Source organism: Ictidomys tridecemlineatus, chromosome 11, assembly GCF_052094955.1.
Source record: "Ictidomys tridecemlineatus isolate mIctTri1 chromosome 11, mIctTri1.hap1, whole genome shotgun sequence".
NCBI classification, from domain to species: domain Eukaryota; kingdom Metazoa; phylum Chordata; class Mammalia; order Rodentia; family Sciuridae; genus Ictidomys; species Ictidomys tridecemlineatus.
This window is the reverse complement of record NC_135487.1, coordinates 16572665-16585854: the sequence shown is the minus strand read 5'-3', so window position 1 is coordinate 16585854 and position 13190 is coordinate 16572665. Positions and strand designations below refer to the sequence as shown.

Sequence of the window (13190 nt, the reverse complement as noted above, 5' to 3'; positions counted from 1 at the left end):
ATAGGAAAAAGACGGTGCTAAGTGCCTGACTACTATCATCAACCATGGGGGACTCACTCCTCATTTGACTGTCCCCTTCAGCTCCACTGTGAGCTCCTGGCAGACTAGGGGCCTGTTCTTATTTCTTTATCTCTTCAGCAGTAATTGCATGGAAAGTATTCGATTTATATTTGCTACTATTATGATCCCTATACTGTGCTCAATTATTCCTAGGCAAGAATTGTATCTTATATCCTCCAACTGTAAAATAGTCATATCTTACTTATGCAGATATGGAAGGGAGAAATTAATTCTGAAAAATAACTTGGATTTTTAGAAAAGATTAAAGAGCACACAGAAGAGCCTACCTTCGAACCATTTAATCAATATCTATTCTTTGAGCAATTCTAGTTGTTGGCAAATTTTACAACATCAAACCTTACTTTCCTCCAGCAAAGAGCAAACAGGACAAATGTTCTTTTAGTGCTGTTAGGAAGATACATACCAGCACAGTCTAAGTTTCTTTTACAAAGCATAAATGAATTATCTCTAAGGCAACTTAGTTAACTCAATGTTACATTTAAATGAACCTCATTATTCACTGATCTCATAAAGAACACAAAAATACCACACATAAATTTTCATCAATGATTCATTCAAATTTAGGAAAAAGACTAGGATATATTTGCAAAGAAGGACCTTATTGACAATTACAAAGTATAAATAACATCTGTGCTACTGATGGCTACCAACAGTTTTTACACAACTTAATGAAGACTCAACAACTCTTAAACATTTTCTTTTTTTTTTTTTTTAAAGAGAGAGTGAGCGAGGAGAGAGAGTGAGAGAGAGAGAGAATTTTTTTTTAATATTTATTTTTTAGTTTTCGGCGGACACAACATCTTTGTTTGTATGTGGTGCTGAGGCTCGAACCTGGGCCGCACGCATGCCAGGCGAGCGCGCTACCGCTTGAGCCACATCCCCAGCCCAAGTCTTAAACATTTTCAACCTAGAATTTTGGATTCCTGTGTTAACTAAAACATGCTATAACCTAGACCATCAAGAAATATGAAACTATACACTCCTCATAAGCTTCCATCTTTACAAAAATGTCAACTCAGTCTTGGGTATGTGTTGTATTCAAGGACAAAGTTTAGTTTCTTAAGTTGAATCACCGTTGTTTTCCCCAGTGAGTCTGTATGGTCTGGTCTCCCAGCTACCACTCAGCCAGCTTTCCTAAGTGACACAATAACCTAATTTGATTCCTCTTTAGTTTTTAATGAATGTTCACTCTAGTAATCTACCACCTGGTCTCCATCTCCAAAGTCAAGTAACCAGTAGTCAGCAGAGGGAAAAAAAGACATTCAGAGAATTCACAAATGCCTAGAACTTCTTAATTACTACAATTTTCTTCTAATTATTTGGCTTTGTACTCATCAGAGTTTGTTCAAATTTTCTTTTATTCTTCTCCCACACATACAAGTAAACAGCTATGCTGCTTGCACAGTGGTAAGAGTCACTACTTGCATTATAAAAGGTAACTGACATTTTTACAACTCTGTTATAATGAAATCCTTTTCATAAGAATGAATTACTTCACATATGAAGTGGAAGTAATAATTTTATTGCCAAAAACAAGAAGAAAACCTATTACCAGCTTACAGTTAGACACCATATTTCAGCTTTAAGAAAAGAAAGATAAAAAATTCTATGAAAGGAAGCTTAGAAGTACAAACTGTAAGCATAATGAACTAGCCCTAGTTCTATTATTGCTACTTATCTAAAATAATGGTCAAATTTAAGATACTCCTAGTCTATCTTTTGACACCATTCTCAAATACGATCTTATTTATCCACATTAAGTTGTTACTTTTGCAAACTTATAATTAGATTAACAGAGTCTCCTAGTTTTATGTTTTAAATAAGGAAAAAACAGAAACCAAATTAAGACTAATTGATATTCCTTATTTCTTAGGGAGGGGGCAGTGGGTACTGTGGATTAAATCCAGAGGTGCTTAACCACTGAGCCACATCCCCATCCCTTTTTATTCTTTATTTTGAGACAGGGTCTCACTAAGTTGCTTAGGGCCTTGCTAAATTGCTGAGGCTGGCCTCAACTTGTGATCCTCCTGCCTCAGCCTCCATAGTTGCTGGGACTACAGGCATGCCAAACATTGCCTGGCTTCCAATACTTGACAACTAGGAAGAGAAACCAAGTCTCAAAAAAAGATAACAGGATTAAAAGTTCCAAGAAAATTCACAAACTAATGCCCTGAATTAAAATTAGATATCTGTTAAATCATACTTGGTTGGTTTGTAATCATGACCAAAATGTTATTTTTCCTTCAGAAACTCCCTTTCCATTCCCTATATCATCCTCTAAAATGAGCAAATCCATCCTCACTTAAGCTCCTACTTGATCAAAACTTAACTAAAAGTTTAATCACGTTTCTCATCCTGCCTAACACGTTTCCTTCTTATAGACTAAATTCCCTATTCAGGAGATATGGGAAAACTGAGGCTCCACTGTTCTAGTGAAACAGGAAGTGGGAAAGTCTTGCTCACCATCCTTTAACTGGTTGTTTCAAGGCACCTCTGTAAGCATCTTTCCAAACCAACTCGACTTTTAGTGACGGCAGGCCTTCCACGTGCCTCTTTCCTATTGCTATTCACGTGCCTCTTTCCTATTGCTATTCACGTGGCCGGGGGTCTTCCCTGCGTTCCTCAGTCCTGCTGGCTCAACAGCTGCCTCTCTCTTCCCCACTCTGGACCACTTTCTCTCAGAATTTTATACTGAACCAAAACCACTGCCTTGGTCTTTGCCAAAATAGCATTATTAGTTCTTCAGGAACAGCTGCAGCAAAAAGTAACAAGAACAGTTTCTATTAACTTCACATTTTACACTCCTTTCTATTTCCTGAATTTCCCCCTCTAGAGACCACAAAAGAAAGGCAAACCCATGAGATACAAGGTAACACTCTCTAGATGTTGAGTTAGTTTTTGTTCAATGATTACAACATCACTTCCTATAGAAAATGTCTTTTGTTCTGTTTGAGAGAAAAAAAGGAGGGGGGGCACAGGAGTGGGGCCAAGTCGGCCCTGAAGGAAAACACAAAGAGCTCCCAGTTCACACTAGCAAACAGCTGAGAGCTTGCCATCTGCAGGATCCATTTACACCTTCCCAAATGCCAAGGGGAAGGTGAATAGACAGCAATCCAGGAAATGAGGAAATACAAGGAGAACAAACAAGGCTGGAAAACGTATGTCTTTACAAAAAACTAGGTTCATTCTAATGATCTCATCCAACTTTTTAAAAACTTATCTAATTGGCACTATAGATTTGAATCATTCCTGGTTCCTTCTTTCAAAAATATCAACCTATCAACTGTTTCCTGTATAAGGAGTCTACAAATGATGTCAAAACTAACATTTTCATTCTTGATTATTCCCAATCCGCATATTCTCCTATTTTTTCAAGGCCAAGTTCAAGTCTACTTTCATATTTCCTCATTTCTCTTAAACCAACTTAATGTGAATCACACTTGACTCTTTAAGTATGTAACCTCTTATATAATTTTCCTGCCAAAAACAATTTATAAACCTAAATATAATTTCTTGAATCTCCCAAAGTATATGCACTTGGTTCATACCAGTCAATTTGTGAAGTCACAGCTAATCAGAACTAACAGAATCTAGCCCATCCCCTTTTTTCATACCTTGCTTATGTGAATTGTTTTTAATACTCAATAACTGTATCCTTGGGTTAGGAATCACATCAAATTTTTTATGTAATTTCAAGCACAGCATCCCCTGAATCCTATTAATGAGATCTACATTTAATAAGAGTATACTATTATTGTAGCCGGGCACAATGGCACATGCCTGTAATCCCAGCAGCTCAGGAGGCTGAGGCAGGAAGATCATTTGTTCAAAGCCAGCCTCAGCAAAAGCAAGGTGCTAAGCAACTCGGCAAGACCCTGTCTCTAAATAAATTACATATTAGGGCTGAGGAAGTGGCTCAGTGGTCAAGCGCCCCCTGAGTTCAATCCCCAGTGCCCAAAATAACAATATAGTATAATCAGTGACAAAAACTTTACTATGTGCCGAGCACTCTTCTTAATTCTTTCCCTAGTGTGTGGTAGGTACGTGGCCACCACACTTCCCAGCCTCCTTTGCAATTAGATAAAGCCATGTGATTTAAGTTTCCTCCAGGGTGTGATAGGAAATTACAGATAAAGACTTCTGGCTGGGGCACTTAAGATGTGCTTCCTCCATATTCTCCACCTCTCACTAATGGTAACCAGAACTTCGGTCACCAGCTTTGACAAGTCAGAAGAGGATGGTGCTGGGAGAGCAGGGGCTTGGTCCCTAAATGACTCAGAGGAGTAAAGCCACTCCAACATCTACAATACCCTCCCAGACTGCTACTTGAGTAAAAAAGAAACTTCCATCTGGTTTGAACCACTGTTTGGGGACAGGAAGGAGTATTACTTATTACAGCAGTTTAGAATACCTTAATTAATCCACACAAACTACCATTTAATCCTTCAGCAACCCAATAAAATTGATATTATAATTACTATTATCCTAATATTAAAAGTAAGGTAGGTGGGCATGATGGTGCACGCTGTAATCCCAGAGATTCAGGAGGCTGAGGCAAGAGGATTGCAAGGCCAGCCTCAGCAACTTAGCAAGACCCTGTTTCAAAATTTAAAATTTTTAAAAACAGCTGGGGATATGGCTCAGAAGTTAAGTTCCCCAGGCTTCAATCTCCAGTACTCCCCTGTGCCATAACCACCACCACCACCACCACCACCACCACCCCGAGGCGGGGGCGGGGGACGGGGGACAGTAAGGAAACTTAAGCATTGAGAGGTTAAGAAACTTGTCAGATATATTATAAAAAGCCAGATAAAAGCAAAGCAGTCTTGGCTCCTGGGTCCCTGCATATTAGAAATCCCTTCCAAATATCTCAAAAGGAAGTTATTCTCACATGTTATGCCACCCTAAAACCAGATTAATTTCTTACAACTATCCCCTAAAACCCAGCAGCTTACTGAATGCTGTAGACAGTGACTGTCGCAATTCATAAAAGTACACAAAGTGTAAATTCCAGTCCAAAAAACTAGTCAAAGATTGGAGATCACATCATACCAAAGCTACCAGTAAGGGTAGAAGGGGTAGCAATGTCAACAGGAGCTGGGCTTATACGAGCAAAAGAAAAATTTAAAAATCCAGTCTCCTCAACTTCTCTCATTTTTGTGATTTAAGAGTTAATATGTATCTTTACCCAAACAGGCATTTGATTCTCAAATTCTGGATATAGCCGGGCAGCGTGGCATACCCCTGTAATCCCAGTGGCTGGGGAGGCCGAGACAGGAGGATCGCAAGTTCAAAGCCAGACTCAGTAAAAAGCGAGATGTTAAGAAACTTACTGAGACCCTGTCTCTAAATAAAATATCAAAAATAGGGCTGGGGACGGGGCTCCAGTGGTTGAGTGCCCCTGGTACCCCCCTCAAAAAAATCCCAAATTCTGGATATAGCCAAGAAGAAATATTGGTGGAAAATATGGTAGAAAACACTAAAAGTACTAAATAAAGAAGAACAGAAGAGGTGAGGAGATAGAAGTCACACGAGGTATGGCAGACCAGAGACTAGAGAATTCAGGACAAAGGACTATGGTTTGTGACTCAGAACATCAGGAAATAAGTAATGGTTTCCAATTCCAAGGACTGATAAACATATACATTGACATAAAATACTCTAAAAGGAGGAAGCAATCTCCCTTCAAACATTTGGTACCCTCTTCAGTTCCAGCCACTCTCAACAATACACAGACCCTACGCTCCAGGCGCATTCGTGTAGGAAAGATCTGCTGCAATATACCAAAATGACACAGCTAGCCTCTGCTTACTGTGCACCAGACACTGTTCTAAGATCACTACAACCTACATGTATTAATTTGTTCCCCTGAGGTTGGTCTATTAATAGACCAACTCTCGGGATATGGCACAGAGAGGTTGAAGTAATGTATCTTGGGACACAAGATTAGTTAAGTGGACAAACTGGATTAGAAACCCGGAGTAGTCAGATTATAAAGGGCTTTATGCCCTTGCTAAAGGGTCTGCACTTTACCTTACTGGACACTAGTTCCCAACTAAAATGGCAGAGAGTACATCTCCATTGTTGAGGATGACTGCCACTATAAGCCCCTTTTACTGGTAGGAGGGCTGAGCTTCATGCCTGTAGTTCCAGATACTCAGAAGGCTAAGAATCTTGTAAGCCCTAAGCCCCACAGTTTCAGGTCAGCCTGGGCAATAAAGAGATACCCCGTATCACTGCTTCAAAAATAAACAGGTAAAAAAAATTAAAAATTAAGGTAAGCTATTAGGAGGGTTCCTACCCTTTAGGTGTTAAGGTTAAAAAAAATAGGAATGTTGAAAAAAGGAATGTTGTTATATAGGTGATGGAGAATTACTGGGCTCACAGGCAGACAACTCCAAAAATAATACTCATGAAGGAAAGGTAGACGAGTCCACTCACACCCTTTAAGGACCTAGGCCAATCCTCTTACACAAGCTGAGTCCTAGACAAGTAGAGTCAATTCTCCATTAATACCATTCACCATCAGATTTCTCATTATTTCACTACTATATGCTTCAGATATAAATACAGAATCCATAGTCTTGTGCCTTAGACATGTGAACAAATTTTGTGTGCTTTTCCTGTTTAAAAAAATGATAGTTTTCTGTTACTAACTGGATACCTTTTGGCAGAATAATCAACACTACTCTGGACAATAACAGCTTCTGACTGCCTTGTTGCTTTGAAAAACAACTATATTTATTAGGGTATTTTCCCTCATTTGCATTTCCCACACATAGCTCTTAAGAAATTGAGAATACCACATTACTTGTCTTTTTTTGTTGCTCTCCTTCCTTTCAAACAACAAACCAGGTCTACATCAGTGCAAAGTTGGCCTATGGTGAATCACAGGCCAGCAAAAAGCATTTCACTTCTCATTTCACAAATAAATGTTTGGTACCTTGCACAGTGGCTCATACCTGTAATCCCACTCACTAGGGGGGAGTTCAAGGCCAGCCTCAGCAACAGGTAGGTGCTAAGCAACTCAGTGAGACCCTGTCTCTAAATAAAATACAAAATAGGGCTGGGGATGTGACTCCGTGGTTGAGTGCCTCTGAGTTGAATCCCCAGTACCAAAAATAAAATAAGTTTGAAGAGGGAAAACAAATTGCCCAGCATAATCCAGCCAATAAGCACTCAACTACGCCTTGAATCCTGGTTCTCTGCCTGCAAACCCAGTGAGAAAGACTTAAGATAAATAAGCAGGATGACTTCAGGTGGCTCACAGCATAAATATGGAAAACTGGGAATAGGTAGGCAAGTGACCATAGTTTGGGAAACAGTTTGCCACACCCATCTCCTTCTGACTGAAGGATTAAATCAGCAGTAAGCAGAGTATTAAGCACTGGTCTCTTCCCAATTTTGTTTGTTTTGTTTTCCCCAGTACTCTAGAATGCTAGGCAAGTGCTCTACCACTGAGTTACACCTCCAACCCCTTTCTAATTCCTATACTTTCCTGGCTTATTTTATTGGCTAGGATCTCTAGTACAATACTGAATACAAGCCACAACTGATATTATCCTTATACAATTCTAAATTTAATAATGCTTCTAAAGCTTCACCATTAAGTATTATGTTTTTCACCATTATAAGTAGATACACTTATTTTTGAGTTTATAGAAATTCCTTTCTATTCCTAGCTCAGTTAAAAAAAAAAAAATTACTAATCTCTGACCTTCCCTTCTCTGGGCTGCTTTCCCGCCCCTCTCTTCCCTTCCCTTGCTCCAGGCTTCTTCCTACATTCTCTGCACCTCAAAGTACTGTCTGCCACTCAAAGTAACTGAGACTGTGATATTCTGGGAGTTCTATGCCCAGATGTTCTTTCAGTTCTCTTGCCCAAAACATTCCTAAACCCGATGATTGAAAAAAAATCCTAAAACAAACATTGCTTCTGCTCACTAACAGATCATGTATTCTCCCCATCTCTTAAACACACCCTTCATTGTCTTTAAAAAGAAAAAAAATGAAGAAAAAAGGGACAGAATAGTTCTAGATTCCTGCTAACTTTCCAGCATGTTGCCTAGCTCCAAATGACACCGGCTTCTAAAGTGATTGAGAGAATCTAAAAGACTTTAAAGGACTGTTAGGAAAAGCAGCTGGATACCCCTTGGCTAAACTGAAAAACACAACAAAGGAAGAAGGGGCACGGATATTATTCGTAAGCAAAAAGTGGTAGTTCCAGGATATACAAGCGGAAGAGACAAGCCGGGAGTGAGGGGATCGAGCCTTTGAAGCCCCCAAAGAAGTTATGGACTCAATTTTTCTTTCAAGACAAAAGGGCACACACACTCTTTCCCGAGGCAGCAACACCAAGGGGAGCAGCCAAAATGTTGCATCATTCGGAACACTCTGCGCTTAAGAAACAAGAAAAGCAGATGGTGGTAAAATACCTACGGCAGGAAAACAAAGTTGGGAATCTTGGTCTCTTCCCGAGGCCCTGGAGCGTCTGTCCCCTTTATCATTTTTGCTTTTTTTAAAGACTGCACCGAACACTTAAGTTTCAGTTTCCCACCAGCTGCGCGCAAAGATTCCTTGCAAATGTGCTCAGGGAAGTTTACCACTCCACGGGGGCTGGACACGCGGGGGCTCCGGGCGGGGTGGGGCAGGTGACAGGTCGCTCGCCCGCCCGGGAGGCCGGGACCGCCGCGGGTCCTCCACCGCCGGGATGCTGGGTGCTGGCTGCGCCCGCTCGCCCCGCGCGGCCCCGCGCGCGCCCCGGGCCCGGCCCCCTCGACGGCCCCCGGAGGCGGGAAGGCTCGGTGCCGAGACAATGGGCGAGGGCGCGGGACCCGCAGAGCTGCCTCGGCCGGGGGCGGGGGCCTCGGGGGCCTCGGGCGCGGCGGCTGCGGGGCGGGACGGCGGGCGAGCGCTCACCTTAACGAAGAGCTCGATGAGGGGCTCTTTGTCCTCCTCCTTCAGCCCGTTCAGCGGCATCGACAACGCCATGGCCGGCTCGGCTGGGCTCCGCGAACGGCGGCGCGACTGCGGTCCTGCTCCGAGGCTACTCTGACTGCCGGCTCCCGCCGCGCTGCACTCGCTGGACAGTCCCGGCGTCGAGCTGGCCGCGGCCTCAGCTCCTCAGCACCGCCCCACGCCCCGCGCGCGACTTGGAGGCGGCGGCTGCCCCAGCAGCTTCAAACCACGGGGCGGGGCTCCGGGGGCGGGGCTTGGGTCGGGGGCGGGGCCAAGGCCCGGCGCCGCGGGACTCTCCGAGGGAAATGGGGGCGGCCGGAGCTCGCGGGGCGTGGCCTCGTCCGAGCTGAGGCGAAGGGACCACTCGGAGGCCGGGAGGCGGCTAAGGGGCGTGGCCTAGACTCGGGGTGTGGCCTTGGTGAAGCGGTACTCAGCGGAGGCTGAGTCCGGCGGTGGGCGGGCCTTCAAGCCACGCCTCCTGAGGGGCGGGAGGGAAATTCCACCCGGGGTCGGAGCCTGACACCGCCTCCCTCCGAAGCGCCAGCGCGTCCTGAGCAGCTGCTGCTGGGTCGGTTCCAGGTGACCTCATGCCTCGGCCGGCCTGGGGAAGCGAGGAGGCGCCTGCCAGCCTCTCCCCCGCTGCACTCCACTACTCATCGCCCTTTCCCGGAGCGGCCACCCCCCTGCTCCCAGTGTTAGGTGGAGCTGCCTTTTCTACGAAAACTTTTCGGAGTTTTCATCTCCTTAGAAATACTTTTTTCTTCCTCCGACTTCTTTTTTTCCTTTTTGACTTTCGGGTCTCTTCTGTATTGGAAATCAGCATATTCACAGGCATCATGAGGTCGCAGGGTGTTCAGGCTCTGAGGGGGGTGGAACAGGATCCCTCTCCTGCCAGAGCTTGCAGTCGAACTGCACCCTTGGTGCTGGAACCAGGACTCCTATTTATCCCCCACCAGACCCATTGCTTTCCCACATTCACCTGGCAAACTTGAGTGTACATCAGAAACACCTGGGTACGACACTCAGCCCTGCTTTATCTGATTCTCAGATTCTCAGGAAAGGAAAGAAATTCACATTTTTATAAGCACCTGGAACAATTCTAAAGTAAGTGGTCTTCAAACTGGAAAAACTGCCCTGGGTCTTAAGGCCTTGAGGGCAAGGGCCAGAATTCTTTGAAACAGGCACGTGATAGGCACTTGGCCTTGGTTTGCTGCTATTGAACCCCTGGGGCAAATGTCACCTCCTCTGGAAACTTGGGCTCTCTTCTGACTTTCCATAAGGCTTGACTCACAGCTCTTATACTGGACATCCCAGGTTAGGTTGATCACTGAGTTCCAGAAGGGCCAAACACGGGGTGCAGGTGGGGTTCTCCACATTCCTAGCTCACAGCACATATTAGAATCTTTGAACAAATTGAATATATGTACGAAAATACAGTGAAACCTTCCAACTTTCCCCTCTGCCAGCCCAAAGCAAGTTGCCCAGATGTTCTTGGAGGACTCTGTTAAAGGGATGATATATGCAAGTAATTGGAAAAAACACCTCTAAAATCGGACTACTTACATTCACATCTTGACACAGAAGTGTCATTAAAATCCCTAAGTTTGTTTTCATTATCCAGTAGATGGTAGGTGAGTTACTTCGCCTTCCCATGTGTCCCATGCTGTCCGGATGGTTGTTACCTGCGCTGGTCCTTGTACTGTCCCTATCCACCCCTGTGGACTTGGGTGGCATCATATCAACTCTCTCTATGATCAGCTTGTTTGTCAAAAAGTAATAAATGCCAGGAGGCCACCCCTTAGATCTGGGCTTGAAAAACAAACTGAAGTGACTGCTGGACTCTGAACTGAACTTGGTGTTAATTTTTCATGGAATCGTGAACTGCCTTAAAGTTCCGTCCAGTCTTCCCCTTCAGCTCTGCCTGAAAAGGAACGAACCCAAGTGAGAACCAGTTCAAAGATGATCCAAGCCTAAAAGGAAAGATCCCACTGGAACCTCAAAGAAGGCCCCAGCTGGCCTGGCTTCAGGTGTGCTGAGGGTTTGTCAAATGCAGCTTGGACCAGTGACTCTCCACCTGTCTGTGTCTGCAGCCCCAGGCTGGCCTCGAGGCATCTGGTCGGCAGATGACCTAGCAGGAGGAGCAAAGACTCAGGCTCAGAGCCTGTTAGAAAACTGATCACAGTTCCAACTTGGCTTCCAATTTCCACCCCCATGAGTCTCAGATCGATGGGGAAAGGTGGTCTGGGGAGGGGTTGAAGGGATGTTTATGCAGGGAGGCTCCCAGAACACTGCATTCACGTCTCCTTCTGGCTTTGAAGTGCAAGCCTAGTTTGCATCTTATGCTCCTGTTTGTTTTTATAACACAGAGAAATTTCAAAGATGGGTGGAGGTGCTTTCTCTTCCCCACACACCCCTCTTACCTCATCTCTACTCTGTCCCCTTTGCTCTCCACACCAGCCACACCTGCCTCTTTGCTATTCCTTGAACCTACCAAGCAGGATGCTGCCTTGGGGCCTTCGCATTTGCCCTTCCTAGCCTCCTTCAGGTCTTTGCTCAAATACTGCCTTTTTCAGAGTGATCTTCCCAAATCCCACCAAAGCAACATTGCAAACTGCTTTCTCTTACTCCTCCCTCCCTTTTCTTTCTCTCCTTAACATTTACATTCTCTAATATATATTTTGCTTATTTGCCTGCTTCTTATCTGCCGCCCACACACACAGGAATATAAACTCCTTTAGGGCAGAGAATTTTGTTGGGTTATTTTCTATGCTCCTGGTTCATAGAACAGCTCGAATTTAGAAATGAATGATTGTGCCCTGTTGAGCTTTGGTTTCATTTGCCCCTGGCTTACGGGAGGACAGTCCTGCTCCCCCGGCGTGGGAAACCAGGGCGGTTTGTGTGTTGTTTTTATCTGTGGTGCTGAGGATTGAGCCCAGGACCTCACACATGCCAGGCAAGTGCTCTACTGCTGAGCTACATCCCCAGCCCTTTTTAGTTATTTTTGAGTCAAGGTCTCACTCAGTTGCCCAGACTGGCCTCAAACTTGAAATCCTCCAGCCTCAGCCTCTCAAGAAGCTGTATTACAGGTTGTATTTCTTCATGATTAGCATTTCACGAGGGACCAGGTTCTCCAAAGACACAGGACCCCTCCCTCCCGTAAGCCTCCCATTGTGACATACCCGCCAGCTCCCTCCTCTGACTAGGTGGTCCTGCACACTGACAGTACCAACCCCAGTGTCAGCGATTTCAGCAGAGGAGGGAGGCTCTATGGGCATGGACTCTAGGGTCAAACTGCCCGGGTTCCAGTCCTGCTTCTGTCATCTGCCTGTTATTTTATCCCTGAACTTCAGTTTCTCATCTGTAAAATGGGTTTAAGAATAGTACCTATTTAATAGGATCATTGATAAATCAATGTCAAGTGTGTGAGGACCCTGGCTGGAGGGAGAGCTTCATCAGCACTCACTGTGGGTATTATACCCTCCTGTCCACCAGTCTCTGCGCTGCCCCACTGCCTGGCGGACACCTCGCCAGGTGCTTTCATGTCCATTCGTCATGGTGTTTCACAAGCACAGTGTTCACTGTTCTCATTTTACAAATAAGGAAACTTCAGGTCAGAGAACAACTTACTCCAGTCATTCAGCTGGGCAGAGGTGGAGCCAGATTCAAACCCAGGACCCTCTGGGAGCCCTGCCGCTCTCCACCATACTGCATGCTAAGTGGGTGTAGAGAAGGGAATCTCGCACATATCCTTCAAGGCCCAACCCAGACAGTCCCCTGCTCCAAGAAGCTTCCTGCTCCATCTAATCAGACTGATTGAAGAAATAAACGAACAGATTCCAAGCGCTGCCTCTTAGCCTCCCACTCCTACGTTCCAAATGGGGTTTCTCTCACTCACTACACCTACCACGAAATCAGGGCTTGGTTCATCTTTAGTGATGGCCATCAACTTGGCTGTGGAAAATTCTACGTGGCTTTGAATTCCAACCGTGTGCTTGTGACGTGAATTTGGTCCTATAAAATTCTGTTAATTGACACACCTATAAGTTTGGCTAAAGCTTAATCGGAACGTGCTGTGCTATATACAGAAGCATCAGCCTGTCCAGCTTCCCTATAGATCTGGGCTCCCCTGGAAGACACGAGTCACTGACAAACAC

The 13190-nt window shown here is 44.7% G+C and overlaps 1 protein-coding gene across 1 annotated transcript in view; it reads right to left on the bottom strand.

The window, feature by feature from the left end:
* Clic4 (chloride intracellular channel 4) overlaps positions 1 to 9245 on the bottom strand; it is a 65972-nt gene extending 56727 nt beyond the window's left edge. The window contains exon 1 of the mRNA XM_078025614.1: positions 8998 to 9245. Coding sequence (XP_077881740.1) covers positions 8998 to 9069 — 72 coding nt within the window. The 5' untranslated portion in view covers positions 9070 to 9245. The remainder of the gene's footprint in view (positions 1 to 8997) is intronic.
* Between the last annotated feature and the right edge of the window lie 3945 nt (positions 9246 to 13190).